This window comes from Gallus gallus, chromosome 9, assembly GCF_016699485.2.
Source record: "Gallus gallus isolate bGalGal1 chromosome 9, bGalGal1.mat.broiler.GRCg7b, whole genome shotgun sequence".
In the NCBI taxonomy this organism is placed as follows: domain Eukaryota; kingdom Metazoa; phylum Chordata; class Aves; order Galliformes; family Phasianidae; genus Gallus; species Gallus gallus.
The window spans coordinates 1,022,317-1,043,973 of NC_052540.1; the positions used below are offsets into that span (position 1 = coordinate 1,022,317).

At 46.5% G+C, this 21,657-nt stretch overlaps 2 protein-coding genes across 8 annotated transcripts in view; one reads left to right on the forward strand and one right to left on the reverse strand.

Moving 5' to 3' along the window:
- Positions 1 to 671: 671 nt before the first annotated feature.
- SFT2D3 (SFT2 domain containing 3) lies at positions 672 to 6,978 on the forward strand. Of its 3 annotated transcripts, XM_040706021.2 has the most exons (4): positions 672 to 1,653; positions 3,916 to 4,141; positions 5,156 to 5,791; positions 6,543 to 6,978. In XM_040706021.2, the coding sequence occupies exon 1, from the start codon at positions 725 to 727 to the stop codon at positions 1,334 to 1,336; it is 612 nt and encodes a 203-aa protein (XP_040561955.1). In that variant the 5' UTR covers positions 672 to 724; the 3' UTR covers positions 1,337 to 1,653; positions 3,916 to 4,141; positions 5,156 to 5,791; positions 6,543 to 6,978. The 3 variants fall into 3 exon arrangements, with proteins under 3 accessions (XP_040561955.1, XP_015132680.2, XP_015132681.2); XM_015277194.4 differs by lacking the exon at positions 5,156 to 5,791; XM_015277195.4 differs by lacking the exons at positions 3,916 to 4,141; positions 5,156 to 5,791; positions 6,543 to 6,978 and adding an exon at positions 1,816 to 1,961.
- WDR33 (WD repeat domain 33) overlaps positions 4,174 to 21,657 on the reverse strand; it is a 61,581-nt gene continuing 44,097 nt past the window's right edge. For 3 of the 5 annotated variants that reach the window (XM_015277188.4, XM_046898680.1, XM_015277189.4), the window contains exons 8-23: positions 20,235 to 20,361; positions 19,489 to 19,643; positions 19,276 to 19,354; positions 18,663 to 18,773; positions 17,476 to 17,570; positions 17,263 to 17,271; positions 16,609 to 16,695; positions 16,222 to 16,361; positions 15,436 to 15,588; positions 14,061 to 15,083; positions 11,166 to 11,268; positions 10,423 to 10,885; positions 6,742 to 6,908; positions 6,520 to 6,612; positions 5,600 to 5,785; positions 4,174 to 4,818 (exon numbers count right to left, since the gene is read on the reverse strand). In XM_015277188.4, the coding sequence (XP_015132674.1) occupies positions 4,586 to 4,818; positions 5,600 to 5,785; positions 6,520 to 6,612; positions 6,742 to 6,908; positions 10,423 to 10,885; positions 11,166 to 11,268; positions 14,061 to 15,083; positions 15,436 to 15,588; positions 16,222 to 16,361; positions 16,609 to 16,695; positions 17,263 to 17,271; positions 17,476 to 17,570; positions 18,663 to 18,773; positions 19,276 to 19,354; positions 19,489 to 19,643; positions 20,235 to 20,361 (3,224 nt within the window). In that variant the 3' untranslated portion in view covers positions 4,174 to 4,585. Of the gene's footprint in view, positions 4,819 to 5,599; positions 5,786 to 6,519; positions 6,613 to 6,741; positions 6,909 to 8,123; positions 10,326 to 10,422; positions 10,886 to 11,165; positions 11,269 to 14,060; positions 15,084 to 15,435; positions 15,589 to 16,221; positions 16,362 to 16,608; positions 16,696 to 17,262; positions 17,272 to 17,475; positions 17,571 to 18,662; positions 18,774 to 19,275; positions 19,355 to 19,488; positions 19,644 to 20,234; positions 20,362 to 21,657 lie in introns of those variants that run through there. The other 2 variants (XM_015277191.4, XM_040706005.2) reach the window with 2 other exon arrangements.

The window sequence follows — 21,657 nt, forward strand, 5'->3', positions numbered from 1 at the left end:
CTGAGGGTGGAGCTCCGCGCTTTGTGCTCTGGGCAGCGCCGGCGTCGCTTTCCTCAGCCCGGCGGGGAGCGCGAGGGCTGCTCCGAAAGTAATGCCTCCTGTGTTACGGCGCCGGCCCGCTGTCAGAGGCGGATGCCGGCGGGGCGGCAGCAGGGCTGAGCCTGCCCGTCTGCCCGTATCCCGCTACGTGCTGCGGCCGGGGGGCGGACGGGGCGCTCTGACAAATGGCGGCTGATGTGGAAGTGCGGATGGAGCGAAGGGCCGGGACTGAATTCCTCTGTGCGGGAACAGTGGCACGCAGTGACACTCATTGATGCTCGCTGAACGCCGACGGAGACCAAACGGTGGGGGCACGCTTTAGCAGGACAGGCAGCGATGAGCGCAGGAAACGCACAGCTCATAGCGGCGACTGAGCACCGCCTCTCCCCCACTGCCATAGAAACACGGCAGCGCGTTCAGCCCGCCTGCTGCAGCTGCTGACGGCGGGCACCGAGCCGCTCCGCCCGCCGTGACGCCCGCTGGCAGGCTGCCCCTCCTCTACAGCCACGCGTTTTAAGCGGAGCTCAGGGCGGATCCTCAGCGCTCCGCCAACAGCGCAGAGGAGCTCCGCCCCGCCCCCGTAGGCCGCACTGCGCAGGCGCGGTGCCCCGGCCGCGCCCGCCGACCCGGATGTAGCTCGCGGCAAGATGGCGGTGTAGCGCCCGCGTGCGGTTCCGGCCTCGCCATGGCGGACCTGGGCCGGCAGCTGCACGAGTACCTCGCCCAGTCCAAGGCCGCCACCCCCGCCCCCGCCCGGCCGCCCGCCCGCGGCCCGCAAGACGAGCCGGCGGAGGGCGGCGCGGGACCGTGGCCGAGCGCCTTCCCGAGGCCGGGCTGGCGCTGGCCGTGGGCGGCCGAGGCGGACCCGTGGCTGCCGGGGCTGTCGCTGTGGCAGCGGCTGGCGGGCGCCGCGCTGTGCCTTCTGCTGGCCGCCCTGTGCTTCGGGCTGGCCGCGCTGTACGCGCCGCTGCTTCTGCTCCGCGCCCGCAAGTTCGCGCTGCTCTGGTCGCTGGGCTCGCTGTGCGCGCTGCTCGCCGCCGCGCTGCTGCGGGGCCCGTCCCGCCTGCTGCGGGAGCCGAGCCGCGTCTCGCTGCTGTACGCCTTGGCGCTGGGCGGCACGCTGTACGCCGCGCTGGGGCTGCGCAGCACCGCGCTGACCGCGCTGGGCGCCGCCGCGCAGTTGGGGACCGCCGCCGCCGCGCTGCTGGGCGCGCTGCCCGGAGGGGCCGCCGGCGTCCGGCGCCTCGGAGGGCTACTGGGAGCCGCGCTGCGCCCTGGGGCCGTGCTGCCCGTGTGATGTAACGGAGGAGCGCCCCGCCGGGGTTCCTCGCGAGAACGCGGACCGGAGCGGCGCCGACTCTGAACTCGAGCGCGGCGCCGGGCCGAGCGGCGTCCCGCGTGGGGTGCGGCCGCCACGGCCGTGCCAGGAGCCGAGGAGGAGCGTCTGCCGGCGGAGGGCCGCGGGACCGACCCAGCGCCGGAGCGGAGACGTCGGCAGTGCGGGGCGGAGAGCCCGGCCCGGCTCCCCGCGTCCGGTGCCGCCTGTGTGCCAGGACCCGCAGCGAGCGCCGCGTGCCCCTCAGTGCACAGAAAGCCGCCTGTAATTGGCATCCAGTAAGTGAAACAGGCTCCGGGGCTGTGGGTCAGCAGGCCTGTGCTCGGGCAGGGCAGGCGGGCTGCGGCCGGTAGGACTGTGCGACGTGCCGTCCTGTTGTCAGGAACGGCGCGCCCCTCAGCAAGCATTGCTGAGGACCGGGCTGCTCTGCTCTGCCTTAGGGCGGACCCGGGGCCTCGGACGGAGCCGGCCCAGCGCTGCCGTGTTTGCCTCTCGGTCACCGCTCAGGGATGCAGCGGGAATCGTCAAACGGGGGTACTTACATGTACGAGGGCGGCTTTGATAATAAAGCTATTTGTGTACCAAATGTCAGCGTAGACCTTCAACCACCGGTCGCTTCTTTCCCTTGAGCCGTAGGTCAGAGCTGTCCTGAATACCGTTAAGTAGTTCTGTCCTTTTTATAACTTCTGAGCTACGGTGTGTAATTTATAGCGGCAGTATTGGAAGAGATGGCGGGCAGGGAGAGGCTGTGAGAGGCCCAGCACAGCCACTCTGCGTGCAGCGGACAGAGCGGTGCTCCCACCCAACAGCTGCGCCCACATTCAGCAGCAGGGCTGTGGTTCCTCCCATTGGGACCCCCTGTATCTCCTGCTGGCTGTAGGATTCAGTCTGAAAGCTTGCTGACTGCCCCGGTGCTGCATGACTTCCGTGTTGCACAGCGGTGGGATATTTCAAATCTCAGTTTGAAAAGCTGCCATCGTGAATGTTAGCAAGTGCAACAGTGGGGCTGACCAAGCACCAGGGGAAAAAGAAGCATTTTCCCTCGTGTCCAGGTGCAGAACTCTGGGTTCCCTGCTGCTAGGTGCACTCCAGTTTGCTTTGGTAGAGGGCTGTAGGGTATTGAGGGCTAAGAGCTCATCCTCTAAATCAGATACTTGAAATACTAAAAAGAAGCCGCTTTCAGTCCTGTAAAAAAATACATAGGGTTTGTGTTAAGAAATACCAACTCTGTGTTTTCCCTTCGCTAATGATTAAATCTTCAGCGTTCCTTAAAACTTAAAGAGATCCCCGAGGTACACCCAGCATGGCTGCAGGTAGAGCAAAAGGGATCCCTTTGTGTTCCCCAAAGGAGAACCTGCACCCTATAAGGTGCCCCTCAGCTCCTCCCCAGCCCTTCAGGTCGCAGTAGAGCCATAAGACAAGGATGCTGTAGGCTAATGAGCACCCTTAATTGCTATCATTTTTAGTGCGATTTTGTAGGCTACAAATGAAAGACTGTAAAGCGTTACTTGTGACCGAGAGAGCAGCAGTTAAGCCCCTCTGCTTTGATCTCTTTGAAATAAGACAGATCAGGATAGAGCAGGTCGGTCTTTAAAAGAAATGTGACTGTATCAGAAGTCGGATAAAGTAGCTGCTGTGCATCGCTGTGCTGTAGTTGTGCCAGCTGTAGAACTACACTGCCATATGACTGCGACTATTCTAACAGCTTTAAGCTAAAAGAGGGGGGATTTAGAGTAGATATTAGGAGGGCAGTGAGGCACTGCTGCCCTTAGTTTGGGTGCCCCATGCCTGGAGGTGCCCAAGGCCATCAGCAGGGCCCTGGGCAGCCTGAGCTGGTGGGGGCAGCCAGCCCAGCACGGGGGTAGGACTGGGTGGGCTGTAAGGTCCCTTCCAACCCAAACCACCTCATGATTCTACAAATTTCCAGTGGGTAGAAAAACAGCCTGGTGGTCATAGTTTTCTTTATAGTCTGTTGTATAGTTTTAATTTAGGACTTTCCTGAGAGCTGGCTTTTGAGTACTTACTTCTGTATAAACTTTTCATTCAGGCTTTAGCCATTAATGAGCCCTGTGGTAGCCCAGTGACTCGAGATGATTGATGTGAATGGTTTTTTATGGGGATGTTGGATACCTGTGATTGCCAAGCAGCAAAAATACAGCTAATATAAATAACCTCATCCCTCTTCCGTGGGAAAACCAAGGAACAGCACCCTAAAGATGTTCAGAAACATTAAGGTGACAGCAAGCAACCACTGAGGTCTGCACTTCAGCATTTCAGCATATCAGATGCTGCTGGACACCCCTCTCTGTATGCAGGGTATCCTACAGTCACTGTTAAACATTTGCTTCCATATTAATGGAATTGCTAGACTTCTTCCCTTTCCCCCTTGATTTCTGTAAGTGGATGCTGTTGGGAACAGAAGTGTCTGTGACAGTGACAGTACTTGTTATGCTGTCTAGTTTGCTGGCGGTGCAGGTTATAAGACGCACTGTGTGTATGACAGTTGTTTCTAAATGGTGTTCCCTGTTTTTCTCTTTCAGGATGGCAGACCAAGCAGCGGTGACTTCCTGTGCTCTGCAGTTTTCATGTCAGCACTTCTGGTTATTTATAGACAGCTGCGACTGCAGGCAAAAGAGTTCTTTGTGCACGATAAACCAAAACCAAGGAATAAGCTGTTAGTACTGCCCACAGATGAGACTTCAGGAGGTAGTTTGTTGCTCCATCTGATACACAAGCTTGTTAAGAAACAGCACTTTATAGGAGTAGGTGAGTAAAGAACTACACACGCTTTTGTTTGGTTAGTTTTTGCGCAAATTACATTCTGTATTCATACAAAAAACAACATAACTCTTCTGACAAACTGTACATATAGAAACAAGTTTCTGTTTGGAATCGAACTGAAATCTGTGGAGGTGCTCCATGTCTCAACACTAAAAAAAATTCCAGCTCTTCACAAAACAAAGTAGGTAAAAGAAGGTGAGGAAAATGGGGGCGGAGAAGACAAAACTGAAAGCTAGCTACAGTATCGCAGCTAGTAGCAGTTGACTGATCTAGGAGAAGACCCTTGTTAGGAACTAATGCACATTCAGTTATCCCAGTTAAGAATCCAGGCTGGCGTTCTTGCAGGGTTACTTTCTCTTTGAGTACAGAGTAGCAGTCCATTTAAATACCGTCCATCAGGGACTGGGTGGGACCCAGTCAAAGCCTCTTCTATCGGCCTCTTCCGCCACCCCTGGATGCTCCTCTTCGCGACTGACCAGAATTCATGTTATTTCCTCTTCCCCAATTGCTTCCGCTCCTTCCTCCTCTGGAAGGGTTGCTGCCTCCTGCAGGGCCTCCGCCAAAAGCTTCATCCCTGTGGAATCCATCATGATGGTCTCCATCTAAAGAATTAGACCGTGCTGATTTTGGCGCTCTCTGGGAAGCTCCTGAATTTCCACGTCCTACAAATGAAGCACAACGTTACTGATGTTGAAATCTAAGCCATGCCTCTTCTCAGACATACCACGCCTTTTGGCTAGTTCTCTCACATTCACAAACTGAACGTTGTTGAGACCTGTCATTTTATGCCTCCTCCTTCTGTTTTTTATTACACATGTTCAGTATCTCCATGGCAGCCCAGAAGATTGACAGTAATCAGGCAATCCCTTGGGGATTAAAGGAGATTATGTCTCATACAGTCAGCGAGGACTTACTTAAGTCAGGTCCCTCAAAAGTGCTAGCCGTACACAGTCTGATCCATTACAGCTATCTGCAGTTCTTTGTATGCTTTTATTGCAGAATACAACAAAACCAAGAGAACCGGATAAAGTAATGGTTAAACCACATCTTCTATGGCCCGTGCAATTCTTAGTCACCCCATTCACAAAACGAGAAGTTAAAACTGAAGCGAGTATAGACATGGTAAGGAGGGCAGTAAAGGATGCAGAATGCATTCCAGAGACAACATGTGAATGGATGAGAGCTCCGGCATAGAGAAGAGCCGGCTCAGGATGGAAGCAACAGTTTGATGCAGCCAGAGGTGGCATTCAGAAACAACAAAGACCAACTAAAATGCAAGCCATCACCGAATGAAAGTAGTGAACGATGGGCTTAAAACCAATTAAGTTTTAGAGCTCTGTCGGTGGATGTCAGAAGTTTCAATGATTCTTAAAGCTGGATAAGACTTTTGTTGAAAAACACACCAGCGTTGCACGAGGTTTTCAATACGAGGGACTTATCTACCTTTTCCCCTCTCCTCTGGAGGTCCACCTGGTGCATCCATTTCCCTGGGGTCAGAGGTCCCTGGTCCATCATGCCAGGGACGTTTACGTGGTGGCAGTGAGGCCATGTCCATGCCCTGGAGCGAAGAAGAACGTTCTCGGTTAGCTGGAGAATGTCCATCGTGAGGAGGGTGGTCTGGACGAGGACCTGATGGTGAGGAGAAAAAGGAGGATCATTACATAATGTCCGTCTGATCGTTACGCCTCATTTTCAGAAAGCAGTCATGTACAAATATACTTTCCATACAGTTTGGCATACAGTTTTAAGTTAAAGTTACATAAAGCTTCCCCCACCACCAAAATATGCAAGTAAGCCAACGTTAGATGAATAAGCTGCAAGAAAGCTGAAGGTAAAGCAGGTTTAAAAGATGTTGGAGAGGAAGGAAGTGGCAGATCCTAAGCTTTCTTCTCAGCATAAGGATTTTCACAAGAGATGACCACACGTTCAGCTTTTGTTATTCATGTGTCGTTTGTGCTTGCTTGCATTCTAAAATTCAGTTTTGAACCTATATGTAATTATACACAAGGATGACTACTGGCATTAATAGATATCTCCAAAATCTGTATGTCACGCTTCATTCATCAGCAGGGGACACCAACGTGCTGCTCTGGACTGCATATAAGATCTCACCTTAAAATCAAGGTGTTAAGGGCACAATCATTTGTTATTCTGTAAGACTGCAGCGTTTAGAGCCAGTTACGTTCCAGGCAGTTTATTTCTTTCTACATTTGCAAGTCCAAAGAACTACATGTTGCATCCCTGGTGATGAAAGACTGACAGTGAGCACATGAAGCACAGGGAAAAGCAGCGACCTTATTCATTTTCAAGCAGTTACGTTTGAGAAGTTTGCTATCCAGAGCAGACCTCAGCGATTTCTTTACCTGGTTCTCTGTTTCCATCCCAGGATTCTGGCTTCCGCCCACCTTCAAAGCGTGGAATCTCATCGGGGGTAGGAAGCAGACCCTTCCGGCCTCCTGAGCAGCACGAGATGCAGGGAGAGGAGTGAGAAGAGACATTGCGTTTGTGAAACCGTTGCTGTTTGCCCAAGAAAAGCCCTTTCTACCTTCTCCTCGTATCTCACTGTGGAAGAACGTTCCCCTCACCTCTAATTGCACCACGACCTCGGCCCCGAGCACCATGGTCCCTTCCTCTCAAGTTTTCATCTGGGGAGTCAAAAGTGTCATCTGGCCCAAAATCTTCAGGACCAGGAAAGCCATCTCTCCCCCTGGGTCCCCGGCCCTCGTGTCTCGAGGGTCCTCCTCTTCTGAAGCTACGAGAAAGAACACGGCACACCTTTAGATAAGATTTGCATTGATAAACTTGAGACAGTTGATTATTGAGCTGTTTTCTGAACCGTTTCACATAACGCTACAGCACATACAATGATTAGAATAGGATTTGTGGGTGGAAAAGCGCTCGCTGTCTCTGAGCACTTTGTTTATCTGTTTGCATACTTTTCCCTCATTTCCTTCTGTTGTGCTGATTTTTTTTCCATACAAAAAAATACTGTCAAGTATATTCGCATTCATTTAACAAAAAAGAAAAAATAAAAACAGTGAGATAGATATAAGGCAAGGTAAGGAGAAGGACAAGTGAATTTCCCTTAGCTGCAGTGCTCTTGCTTTAAGGGATTACAAATGAAGCAGGAAAAATAAAAGCAGTGAGAGTCAAGGCAATAGTGAAACATTCCAGCATCACATTCCTATGGATTTTGGAGTCTGTCGCTAGAACATTCTCTTACTCATTCCCTCCATTGAGGCTGTACTTGGCTCAGCAGGGATGACGACTGCAGAGCAGTGTGCACAGTGGCTTTCTACAACCTCAACAGCAGCTTATCCACCTGCAGTAAACGGAGAGCTCTGTTTTGCAAAATGTGGCAATGCCCCTCACGTCAGTAATTTCTACTCCTAGTCAGCACCATGGCATCTTCAGTAACTGGATGCGATTGGCTTGTGCATCTCATCTGAACTGAGTACAGCTCCTCCAGCATCATGCTGGGGTCTTAACACAGATCTTCAGAGGGAAGAATGCTTCTGTCTTAGCTGTCAGTGCCATTCCAGGTAAGCCTGTAGATGGCTGCACAAATGCTAGCGGTTCTGTTTCTTACAGCACCAACTCGGAGTGCTTGTCAAAGCCCATATATGTCCCGTGCATCACTGCAGCTCCATGAGCATGCACTAACATCCGCTGCTACGACTGTCTCTGCTTAGAGCCCGGCCCGGGCAATTTCTGTGCGAGCACAAGGGGACGTTAGGTGGTGCAGGCACACTGCTTCGGGATCCTCACCGTGCGCTTCCCCTGCTCCTGCCCACCCTCGGTGACAGCACTGACAACGTGGAGCTCTGTCTTTGCCCGTGCACACTGATGCCCCCCGCCTCCCCTTTTCTCCCACTTCCACACTGGGCAAACTGTGGCCGCCGCAATGCTCCGAGCCTTGGCTTTGTGCAGCATCCCCTTCCCCAGCTCATTAACGACACAGTGCATCCTATTACAAGCAAAACTTTAGATACTTTTATTTAGAATTTTAACAACATTAACCTTTTAATTACAAATTTAAATATTTTAACAGTAGTCATAACACAATACAATATTTTTTAAACTTTTACATTTTTTTTTTTTAAATTAAAAACAATAGGTCTGTCTCCACCTCCCAGAAAACAAACACAGTACAGAGAGGAGGCTGCTGTGCCTGTATAGGTACAACAGTGGATGGAGGGAGTGCTGCATATGGACAATGAACCATTTCACATTAACCTGGGTGATTTGCGAAAACAAACTCAACAGTTTCAGGTACAAATGGTTCAAATAACCACATCGCAATGTTGTTTAGCCTTGAGACAGCACAGTCCTCTAGATATATTCCTTAGAGGGTCTCCCATTTTAATACTGACTTGGTGAGATTCTGCTTAGCTTGTAAATTACCAAGATTCGCAACACAAGATCCTATGGCTACCAGGAGGAGGACCTCTCTCTGTGTTTCCAGGCAACCTTACGGACAAAGTTTAGCTTTGAAATCTATCATACCTATGCCTGATATAGCCACGGCTCCTGATATTGGGTTATGTATATCCTTTTTCACTTTTTCTCATCAGTCACATGTAAAACCCTGCCTCGCATAGGGCTCAGTTCCTGTTTGACTGCTCTCATCTTCTTCCTTGAGGCCTAGGACCTCAACGTACAGAACTACACACTGTGCAGATTAGCAGCAGGAAGAGGCAGGTCTCTGCAGTAGAAGCATCGTGTTGATACACACAGGTAGAATGAGAACAGGACAGGGATGAAAAGGATGGGAAATTAGAGAGAAACACACATACACACATTTCCCTCTCACGTTTGATCAAACCAATTGCAATCTAAATTCCAAACCAAGTCAGCTAAATGAGTAGTCGGGATTCTTAGGCTCACTTCAGCATCTGCATGGCATCCAATTCACCTTCACTCAGAGGAAATCACTAAGTGTGCAAGCACAATAAGCCTTTTAGAGCCCCGTGATGATTCTTCAGCTAACCAGTCTGTACAAACACTTGCACTGTGACAGACCCTCGTTAGCTCAGAAGTCAGATTCCCAGCTCCTAAGATGCCTGGACTTCCCTCCTGAAACCTCTGTAAAGTCAGGATAAGAATAAAATATTCCCCAGTCCCTAAACATTTCCAATATAAGATCTGAAAATCTCTACTGAGCTTCTAAAAATCACTGTCTGCTACGTCTTCCAGAGTTATGTAAGGCAGACTACTCTGCTTGGATTCTCTCTATTTCTTTTTTTTAAACGGCTTTGTTACCTTCTTTTTGTTCATTTCTTTTCATACTCTTCACACAAAAGGAAGGTACATCTTTACAGAGCTAGGTAGAAAATAGCTAAAAGAAGAGCTGTATAGATGCAAAGTAAAAGGAATGTAAGAAAATGATTAAAAGGCAACTAAAACACACAAAATTCACATTATGTGGAGACCACAATATATTTGTACAAGCACACATTTTTATACATATGGAGTTGGTGGTCAGTGAGAGGTTTAGACCTTGGAGGCCAAATTTAACTTGGTTAAACTAGCGTAAATCTGGAGCGATTTCAAGTGACAGGTCGTCTTGCCAACTTTGAGCAATTCCTCCATATTTACATGAATAACTAGAAGCAAAGTCATCCCTTTGTGATGATTTGGAAATTGTGAGCAATGATGAGGACATTGCTATCAACTAGATTATTTTTGAGTTCTTTGCTTGGCATTAAGAAATAAGTCAGGAAGAGAAATAAAATTCCTACAAGCAAAAACATGAGAAAATAGTCTCAACAGTCCAACAGGCTGCAGCTCTGCCCCTTACATTTGATAGTAGGATCACTGTTCCTGCTCCTCACAAGTATCTCACATCTCATTCTACAGTCTCCACAGTCATCTTGTAGTTTGTGACTGGAGACAGTCTCAAATTCCACTTCTAGTATTCAAAAGTTTGTCATTTTAACCTTCGAGTTTCCTCTCAATTTTCACCAAAACGATCTCAAATCTTCGTCCTGTGTCACTGGATCTTCTCTACAAATTTCCTCCCTTCTCTTTACTTACTGTTTACAGACACGGAAGCTGCTGTGTACAATGACCATTTTTCAGGTTTTCTTCTATTACTGAATGATTTTATGGACTCTATACTCAGGTATATTAGAGTTTTCATTTCCTTATTGGTTTCCAGTTTATAAATCTGAAACAGATAGACTCCTTAATGACAAGGAAACCAGGAAGAAAGATTTCCCTCCATTCACCCTTTTCCCAAGAAGAACAAATCAATTTATTCTTACCTCTCATCTCGTCTTCCTCGGAACCGTGCGTCCTCAGGATCCCGTGGATATCTATCATCTGAAGGTCTCCGTCCTTCCCAAGCACCAGGAGGGCCACGATTTGAACCCCCGCCTTCAAATTCCCTGTGATCGGGAGGAAAGGGAGGCCCAGGTCCACCTCGTCTCCATTTCTCATCTTGCAATGGTGGGCCTCCTCTCCCCTCAAATTCCCGTAATCGATGGCCAAATCTCTTGTCTGGATGGAAGTCGTCACGGAAGTCATCTGGTCGATCAAAGTCATCATGGAAATCTGGGTGAGGTCCTCGTCTATCTGGCATGCCCCTGCTGTCTCTACCATCACCCCACTCCTGGCCACCTCGAAACAACCCTCTCTCGGGCCCATGATCAGGGCCACCACTGTTCTGGTCGTGCCTTCTATCTGAGAGAGGGCCCATGTGGTGGTTTGGTGGACCACGGGAGTCACCTTGAGGGAAAAAATCATAGCAGATTTCTGTAATTTTTTCCTAAAAATGCTCTAGGATGTTTTAGTTTCTACAGTTCTACAAAGCATACACCATACATTTCACATTAAGAAATTCTGGGGGAAAAGCTTTTCTTCTGTATTCCAGCCCAAGTCTACTGTAGCTTCCCTCTCAATCCGGACCCTGCGTTGTGCTGTAGCCTTTTCTATCTAGAGGCTCTGCACTGGAACAGCATCTTTTTGGAGAACTACTTGCAGAAGAACAGACAATGCATTTAATTACCTTTATTAAGGCCAGGTCCTTGGTTGTGAGGGCCGAGACGACCTTGTCCTCCCTGCTGCCCCAGTCCTGGTATCAGTGGTGGAGGACCTGGGTTCTGTCCATCCTGTTAGCGTACGATAAGAAAAGCCATGTTAATTAGCATGCATGAGTATTCTTGCTTCTGAGCCTTTTGTAAGGCAGCAAACCAAATTCCTTTGCTTAAACAATCAGTGTATCTTTACAGACCTCATGACAGCAACAGCTGACTTTCAATTGGTTTCAGCCTGACTTTTTTTTACATTCACATCAGTGATGCTTTTCTTTCCTGAGGATCATACAGAACTGTCTGGAAAACTTAGGACTAATCTTTTATCCAACCAAAAGATGATAAAGCTCCTACTTTCTCTGCCTGTTAAAGAAGGTGAGAGAACTGCATCCACTGTTGGAAAAGCACCGGGTGCTGATGCCTATGCCCTGGAGGGATTGCAGCAGGTACCGAGTTACCCCATGCCTGCTATGATTATGTGGGTTTTTTCATATTCAGTACCTACTTCTGTGAAAGACTTATTTTTTATTATTAATTATTTTAGAGGGAGGGTTGAAGAGCAGCACTGAGAGTTCATTTGCACAGTTTTTTCCTGCTGCATCTTAAAATACTGCTTTTAAATTATACTTTTATATTAAACTGCAACAGAGGTAATAACCACAAAAATACACATAAATATGTACTACAAACATCACCTTTGCATTGCATATTTTTGTAATGATTTTGGGGAAAATAAAAGCAAAATAGAAGGCCTGGTTCCAATGCTTGTTACAAGATAAAAAAGCACACAAACCTCTCCAAGTGGCTGAATGGTGAGCTGAGTCAGGAGAATAGTTCCCTGTCCAGGAAGGACAAAGCTGTCACCATCCTTCTGACCAAAGCCTTGCTGGAGTTCCACCACTTCTCATGTATTTAATGCAAGATTGCTTACAGTAAACTGTTGAACTTCTTAAGTTTATGTCACTGCTGTTCAACCAGAGCAGCAGCTCTTAGTGCCCGCCTCATGAGGTCTATCAGTGTTTGCCAAAACCCTCTATTTCCAAACAAATTATGCTTCGACAGGTTAGGAAGACAGAGCCATCATCATGCATTTTTATAAGCCTTTCATTTCAAAATACACCATGGGCCCAAATGAGCTCCTAGCAGACAAAGCGAACTGCAGAGCACAGGAGGAGGCACTGCGCTGAGAACTGCAGGCAGCCCTGTGCATCCCACAGATGGAGGTGGGCAGAGCTGTGCTGTGGCCCACCTGCAAAGGGCACAGTCACCTTACAGCTGCCATCTGTTTTCACTGCAGCTGGAAGGGAAGAATTCTTCGTACCAACCCATTCTGTCTGAGCCACTACAAGCTCCAAGAGTTTGCCTCTACATGGAAAGAGACTTGGTCTGAAGCACTCATACCAAGAAATGAGATGAAATGCAGCACGCCTACCCAAAAGATTAGGTGTTGTAAATAAATTTACAGCTCTCCCACTTGGGAAGAGATGGGCGTGTGGTGGATGCAGGTAACAGCGCTATCTCCTGCAAAAATACGATGTTGGTAGAAACGAGATGAGCAATGGTTGTGGAGCCAATTCTTGTCCTCTTAATTCTGACGTTTCTGAAATCTCAGCAATAAGGTCACATATACAGACCTCTGCAGGAAGTTATTGCTGACTTGTAAGAAAAGAAAACAACACCAATACACGATTTGTAGGCTGCTCTGCCTCAATCTTAAACACAGCCACTGAGATTTAGTTCAAAGTCACCACACGTTACTGTGACTGATAGTGGCCTCCACATCAAGTACATCCAAAACTGTCTAAACCTAGAAACCATTCAGTACAAGAGCTAATTTTGTTTAAAAATAATAACATGTTTCTCAAAATTGTAGATTTTTTTCCAATACATTCCCTTCAAAATTCACCTTAAAGCCAAAGACAAACATGACATCTTAAGTACAAAATTAACATCATAACAACAGGAACTTGTAAGGAGTAATAAACGTGGTGAGCTTTCCATTATCTGTGGCAGATCAGCAGCTGGAACAAACCTGCTGCTAAAGGTTCTGAAGAGCAAGTTGCACTTGACAGCTTGGTGCTGAACCAGCCTTAATCCCTGCAAAAGTAATCAGTGTCTTCAGAAACAACAATCTCTGATATTCCAGGTGAGCTGAGCATAAGTATTTTGCTTAGCTGGTGAACCCTGCTGGAACTTGGTGCCCCAGCTCCAGACCCAGGCTGGTCCTACCCAGCCTGCTTGCTCCGTGTTCTCTCCAGTGCTGCTCAGCACATGGTGCAGTAACAAGTCTGGGAGCACAGGCTCTAAACTGGTGGCTCAGAAGGTATAAAGGTGGCTAACCAATTCCTATTGCTATGCAGGAAGTAGGACAGCTGTTCTCCTGGAAAGCTCAAACAGACCTAAGCTGATATTCCAGGTATGTCAGTATCTGTGGTAAACTCACCCCTCAGTTTGGATAAATCTGGGACAACTGAGAGTCAACAATGATTTCCTTTAATTCATACATATTTTTTATATTCTGTTGGCTTAAATTCAACTTTTCTTTGAGCTTATCGACTCTCCAGGAAACTTCATGTTTAAGACAGTTCAGTATCCTCAAGCTAAAAACAAACAAACAAACCTGGAGTTTCTCTTCAGTTTCATACTTTCTTAGCAGATACTGATTTGTGTATCTGTACTCTCAATAATCCCATTCCTACAGTTACCTCTGCTTTTTCTAAGCTATGTAACTTTGTCATCATTTAGTTTTCCCTGAAGCTTCTGTTTTGAGCCTCACCTCCATACTCAGCTCTTGCTTGGCATTTGTACAGCACAACATTACCGTTCCTACATTTTCTAACATTCTTCTTGTTATACAGACCGACACATACCTGATTAAATGGGGGACGAGGCCCATCACCCAACAGAGGCGTTTTCTGCTGCTGGAAAGGCAGAGGGCCCTGGGAAGGATGTGGCCCCCTCGAAGGGTTTGGCTGTCCTTGAGGTCCTTGCATGTTTCCTTGTGGCCCTACCATAGAGCCCTGCGGAGGTCCCTGCTGGCCTTGTGGCCCACGCATTTCTTGCGGCGGTCCTAACATTGCGCCTTGAGGCGGGGGTCCCTGTAGGCCCCTCATCTCCTGGGGCCCATGTCCTAGTAAACCACTTTGCATATGAGGACCTCTCATCTCTTGTGGATGACCCATCATCATCCCTTGTGGAGTAGGTCCCTGGTTATCTCGGGGCCCCGGTGGACCCTGCATCCCTCTTGGATTAAGTCCCATCAAAGGCCCTTGGGAGATAGGACCTTGCATCCCTTGAGATCCTGGAGCTCCTTGCATGCCGTGAGGAAGAGGTCCTTGCATCCCTCGGGGACCAGGTGGCCCTTGCATTCCTTGACCCTGAGGTCCCAAGTTACCTTGCGGGCCAGGTGGACCTTGCGGCCCCAAATGAGTCTGAGACCCAGGTAGGCCCTGTGGTCCTAAGTGCCCTTGCGGACCAGCATTACCCTGTGGGCCTGGAGGCCCCATTGGACCATGAGGGCCAGGATGCCTTTGCATTCCTTGATGTCCATGTAAATCCTGAGGCCGTGGCATTCCTTGAGGTCCATGGGGGCCCGGAGGTCCTTGTGGTCCCATGAAGCCTTGCGGACCTCCACCTCCTTGGTGTAATGGAGGACCCTGAGGTCCCATTTGTCCTTGGGGTCCTGGAGGTCTGAACTGTCCTTGTGGACCAGGAGGTCCCATCTGAGGCATATTCATTGGTATCTGCTGAGGTGGAAGGGGCTGCTGAAACCCTTGAGGCATCTGTGACATTGGGCCTTGCCCTGGAAAAGGCTGGGGTCCGTGAAGAGAGCCTCCTGGAGGCGGCTGCACTTGCTCAGCTTGTTTTTGTGCAAGTCTCTCAATCTTCAGTTGCTGTAAAAAAATAAAAGAAAATAAATAAGAGAAACCCAGCAAATCAACTAAACACAGAAAAATATGAAACAACTTGAAAACCAGAAGCAACTATCTCATTCTTAGGAGTTTGAAAAGATTTAGTACTTTTCTCAACAGAAAAACAGAAACTTGTGTTTCAACAGAAACACAACTATGCATACAAATAAGTGGGTCTAACCAACTGAAATGTGGAGACCTCAGTGCAGCTGTCTTCATGCATTGAGTCTTATTCTTGTTAAACTACATTTTTTGAGAAAAGGTGAGAGCTGTACTGCAAAAGCAAGCTACACATTTCAGTGCCAAGCTCCAGCAACTGGCTTTACACGCATACCTCCAGGAGTTGTGGGTTTGTGTACTGAAGTGCTGCCATTTCCTGTTCAATCTCTGCCTGCGTCTTCTTTTTCTCCTCCAGCTTAATATCTTCCTTCCTATCAATCAATGGCTCAGGTGGGGGAGGCAAAGGAACTTTATTCTGCATCCATGCCTATAAAGAATAATAAACCTAAAATTAATTCTAAAGAGCACCACATGTGTACTAAATCACTGCACTGGGACAAGATATGCTGGAATGATGAATAGAGAGGGAGGGGATTGTCCTGCTCTGCTCTGCATGGTCTCACCTTGAATACTGTGTGCAGGTTTGGGCACCACAGTACAAAAGGGGCATAAAACTATTAAAGAGTGTCCAAAGGAGGGCTACAAAGATGGTGAATGGTCTGGATGGGAGGATGTATGAAAAGTGGTTGACGTCCCTTGGCTTGCTGGAGTACAAGAAGCATCTGGAGAATGCTCTCAGACATATGGTCTGATTTTTGAGTGGTCCTCTGTGGATCCAGGAGACGATCTTTATGGGTCCCTTCCAACTCACGATATTCTTTAATTTTAACATGGATAATCAGAAGCTAAAAACTAGGTTGCACAGAACATCCAGGTGTTGTAGCATCCTAGTTTCAAGGTATGTGTATGGGATATAAGGGATTTAACCACGGTATCTAATGCATAAATGGTAATTTAACTACTGTGGCAAGTTATTTTGCAGTGATGTTGGACATGATGTTGGAAATCCAACAGAACAAGTTTTTCTGGTGTTCACTGTTTATCAGCTTTATCAGCTTACCTGCTGAAACTGTGCTGGTATTGGTTTTGCATAGGGCACTTTTTTCTGTGGCACTTTCTTTTGGTCCTTTTGCATTACTTCCTCCATTCCCCAGTCTAGTCCTGGGATGGTCATTTCAATGTCATTGGACTCATCTTTCCCTTTAACAGCAGGGAAGACAAACAGTCAGTGCGATACAGGTTTACAAAGTAATTCTGTTACCTTCCTTACAGTTCATTTAACAAAATAAACCTTGAGGTTTCTCAGCTCTTTCTTCTTTACATGTGAAATATGCAGTCAAGAACCTGAGAAAACAGTGGTGCTACCCAATTATATGACAGGAATGGACAATAAGCTGCACGGTATCTGGATGGCTCAGAAAAATGCCTCCTTATAGCAACTACTTACCCATCTGCTCTTGCTCCATGGCTATTTTCAACTGTTCAGGTATTCCCATCCCAGGGATAACTGCTAGGCTGTTGGGTTCCAAATCATCTGGATGCAAACAATAAATATTTATACTTGGAGAATTTTTGCTTTGCATGATCATTTTGTTCTTTTGGATTCTCATGTGCTTTTACCATCGGCACTCCCAAATGCTGGGTCACTTTTTAAACTTACATATGAGTTGAAAGACATTAGAAGAACTGCCCATTCAGATTCATAAAAACACCCCGAAAAGGCCAGAAATGACATCCTTGTGAGGAAAGTCACATTTCAGAAAATTTCATATCCATTCCCATTTTTGTTATAAGAAAACAAACAGATTTTTGTTTGTTTATAAAGATGCAACCCTTGAAGGAAAAAAAAAAAGGTTGCTGAGGTGTGCTGTAGAGCTGGGCAACCCTGAGCAGCTTAAACTTAACAAGAAAAATCCTCAAGAGGGAGAGTTAAGCTTTAACATTTGAGTTGAATTGAATAATTTGAAAAGATTTCCTGCTGTAGTTCAGGACAGTGGAAAGTCTTGAAGTCACATGAAGTTTCCAGGAAGAAAAGTAAACCAGAGACATTGCCCGAAGGAGAGCCCAACCTCCTTTCTGTGATGGACCGAGCAGCTCTTACCTCCTGGAGCTGTGGAAAAAAAGAAGACTCATTGTTGGAACTGCTTGGAGAATAAGATCATTCATGCAAAAAAAATCTTTATCTAGGCGGTCACCAACGCTACATACTGTTTCAGTGTCTTACCCAGAAGCACATTCTAACACCAGCTGAAAGCCCAAAGCTTGCTCCTAATGCCCAAACCTCTTATCCCCATGTTCTAGAAAACTGCCTTACCATATTCCACACCATCCTCTGACATCCCAGGCAGCAGATTCAAGTTGTAACGATCTCGCATCTTATCTCCAGGCCGATTTCGAGTCCAAAACTTACTGTCGAAGGGAAGTTATATGATCTCAACAGAAGGTCATGAATATTACCTCCTTTTAATCTAACAACTTATTTATCTACATTTTAGCATGCTAACTTGGTTATATAAGGGTTCAACTCCTACTAATCAAGTTCAGCAGCGAATCTGAACGTTAGGTGTGAGGTTCAAATGAAAAACTACTACTATCCTATATTAACTGTACGGTTACTATTCAGAAAATGCTTCAAAGCATAAAGTATATACAGTGCACTGGTACCACCGACATCCAGACAGTTCTAAGGACTTCCCACTCTGTTTAAATAGAATCACAGAGTGGCCTGGGTTGAGAAGGACCACAATGACCATCCAGTTCCAACCCCCTGCTATGTGCAGGGTCGCCAACCAGCAGACCAGGCTGCCCAGAGCCACATCCAGCCTGGCCTTGAATGCCTGCAGGGATGGGGCATCCACAGCCTCCTTGGGCAACCTGTTCAGTGCGTCACCACCCTCTGGGTGAAAAACTTCCTCCTAATATCCAACCTAAATTTCCCTTGTCCCAGTTTAAAACCATTCCCCCTTCTCCTATCACTATCCACCCTCGTAAACAGCCGGTCCCCTTCCTGTTTATATGCTCCCTTCAAATACATCCTTCACATAGAACTAACCTTGTTCATATACACATCTACACACAAAAATTCTCCCCACTTGTAGATACTCCATTACAGCACGCCCCACTGCAAAGTCTCAAAGCACAAACTGTGCTTGTAATGCACTAAGAGACATTATCAGCAGATGATCGGAGGACAAAAACTGTGCAGATTGGAATATTTCTTCACTGAAAGAATATTTACTATTAAGTTCCTCAGCTTTCAAATCTCATACAAACCTGAAAGGTCAGCGTTTCTTAAAGCTTCCTTAAATGAAGGGTAGGAGGTTAAATATCACCCTAACTTCTCATGTAAAACATCAGGGTCTTCCCACACAAGTTTGTCTCTCTGCTTTGCCCATTGGTTGTGTATCAGAACTGCTCTTTGTTCACTGATGCCAAGCACCCTTTTCGATTCAGAACATACACACATTCCCTCAGACTCCTCCTTTAAATATTTGGAAATACCTGGTGTGATCATTTGAGCCTGAACAGAGAATGTGTCCGAGGGGATGCCACGCCAGACTCCAGATCATTCCTTCATGGGCCATTTCCATTCCACCAACCTCCTTCTCAACCCTGATGCATTAAAAAAACAGTTATCACAGAGAGGAATATCTGATTCAGATACAATATAAAACTTCTGCTATTTAGTTGTTCCTGTTCCTCTGTCCCCTTCTTCAGTAAAAATAAGTCCCAGTTACTTTTCTATTGCACGAATTCACCATACACAGTTGTACTTAAGCAGGAATTCAATTGCATAGGAAATTTTTAAACTATTCATTTAAAAGCAAAATAATTACAGCACATCATGAGAAGCTCTAAGAAACCAGCAGCTTCAATCACTCATCACCCCTCAACAAAAGACTACACTCTGTACCAGCAATTTATCCTTTAAAAATTTATTTTTAAAGGATAAATTCATTTAGAAATGCAGCCTATTCACAGAAATCCTCAGTGATAGAGTAGAACTATAAACATAAACATGCATTCAAAGCTGGAAAGTGTATTGTGTGTTTAAAGTAACAGCTTGAGCATCTGACCAACGTCTTTCCAACGTGCTGGTGAAAATGCCACGTACCCAACATGCCAGAATAACAAAGAGCCATCAGACCCTCCACTGGCAAACAGCCCTTCATGAACCGGATGCCAGGCCACGGCTGAAATACAAAATAACCGACAATCAGGAAGTGTGATACTAGAATTCCTATCTCATGTAAATCAGGATCTCAAAAACGTTCATTTTTAATCCAAACGTATGAAGAAAACATTGCAATATCAAACAACAACTAACCTGTGGCCTCTTTCTTATGACCCCTGAAGACCTGAAGTTCCTCTTTCAGATTACGAATGTCAAAGAGCTTACAGAGATGGTCACGAGAAGCTGTTAGCAGCCAGTTGCCATTCAGATTCAGCTTCACCTCCATCACTGTGTTTTTATGAGCATGTCTGCGGGCGCAGAAAGAAAATTGTTGTTTGTCCAGATATCAATTTCCCAGACAAATCAAACATGATTATTGACCCGTTCCAAATACTTAGGACAACAACAAAACAGTTCAGGCTACTAAACCAGGATAGCAGACCTTTCTGTGCCGTATGCCTGGATGTTGTTATTTGTACTTCGGAACCAGGGGAGGTTCAGGCTGGATGTTAGGAAACATTTATTCTCTGAAAGAGTGATCAGGCACTGGAATGGGCTGCTCAGGGAGGTGGTTGAAACACTGTCCCGAAGATGTTCAAGAAACATTTAGACGTGGTGCTAAGGGACGTGGTTTAGTGGGAAATATTGGTAGTAGATGGGTGATTGGACTGGATGATCTTGGAGGTCTTTTCCAACCTTGGTGATTCTGTGATTAAAGTCACCATTTTCAAAGTTCAGACTTCACCTAATTTGTAGATTTTCTGGCACAGACAAAGCATTAGCTTTCTATTTGAAGTAATTGCATATGGCTGGAAAGACATGAGGTAATAAGCTAAAAAGAGACAAACATGAAGTCAGCTTATATTTGAGCAAAGCAAAGGCTGTGGGCATGGACTTACAGCGTGGCAAGGCTCTGGCCAGTTTTTGGATCCCAGAACTTGATCGGCTGCTGGCTGTCTTTACTTCCTGATACAACTAAGCCCTTTGTTGGATGCCAGTCAACACATTTCACATCTGCTCCATGTCCTGTTAATGACGTAGAAGTTGTTCATTTAGAAATTCCAATCAAATTGAGAAAGCACTGAAAACTGAAGGGTACGCCTCTTATAACTGTGATGTAAAACTAAATAACATCACACAATGCAGATCACGAAACAAAATCAAACTAAATTAAACTCCCCAAAGGTATTTAAGTAGTACTAATCATCAAGAATGTCTTCTCTTCAGATTACAGCTCAAAAATGAAGCTCACTGCAATATAAAAGCTCTCTAAGGTGGCTCTGATGGTACTTTTTTAGGCTTTGATCCTACAGTAACACACAGCATAAAGCAGCATTTCTATGGGAACACTGTGACATTTCACTGTCTCTCAAGTACTGCAGGAACAAAAAGCAAATGCACCTATGTTCCCATCCCATCCACACTACTCTTCTGTTGTTCTGTCAGAAAACAAGAATTTAAATAGCGGATCTGAAAACTAAAATAGCATACGATGAAAAGAAATCTTCGAAGACGTAAAATCTGTTATCGGGTTTTTCTAACAGCTCAGAGTAAGGAGAGAAAAACCTTCACAATACTGAGGATCCCTGAGGTCCCTTCCAACCCAAGCCATTCTATCATTCTAAGATACGATGCTGTGATTTCATTTTAAACTGACTGCTCTGATGATTTAAAGAAGAAACACTCATTCCCGCTAGAGACGAATTAAAGGGATTTAGAGATGAAATAATGAATGGAGATTTCCTTCTCCAGTATCTCTCCATGCCAGCCAACACCAATGGAAAGCCAACATTAACATAGTAGTCAATGTCAGAAAATGAGACAGCACGTGCTAGCTACAGCAAAAAGCGAGATGAGAAAGGAACACAGAGGCACTAGTTATAACACAGTATAGAAGAATGGCAGCGTTCTGCATCAAAGACAAATGGTTCCTATCAGACAGTTCCTACTGTACTGCTTTCCTTCAAGGTGCAATATGGAACCTGGAGCGACAAAACGCTGCTTGATATCGGTCTCAAATTCGATAAGAAAAATATATGAGTTGAAATTTTCCTGAGGGGACAGAAGAATCAAATTTGGAGCATTACGCTTCCATCATAAAGTAAAAGCAAAATTTAAAGATACAAAGCACTCCCTCCATCAAATGAGTGCAACCTCCTCCCTTCCATCCTCTACAGCAAGACAGGCAGGGAAGAGACTCTTGACCCAAAGAGAAAAGAACACAACTGTAGTTGAACATAAGGATATCAACCTTGAGGAGTGGTTGGATGACAGCACGGATGAAAGTACCCAACTCTCCTCCCCCAGTCACAGCAGGCAGAA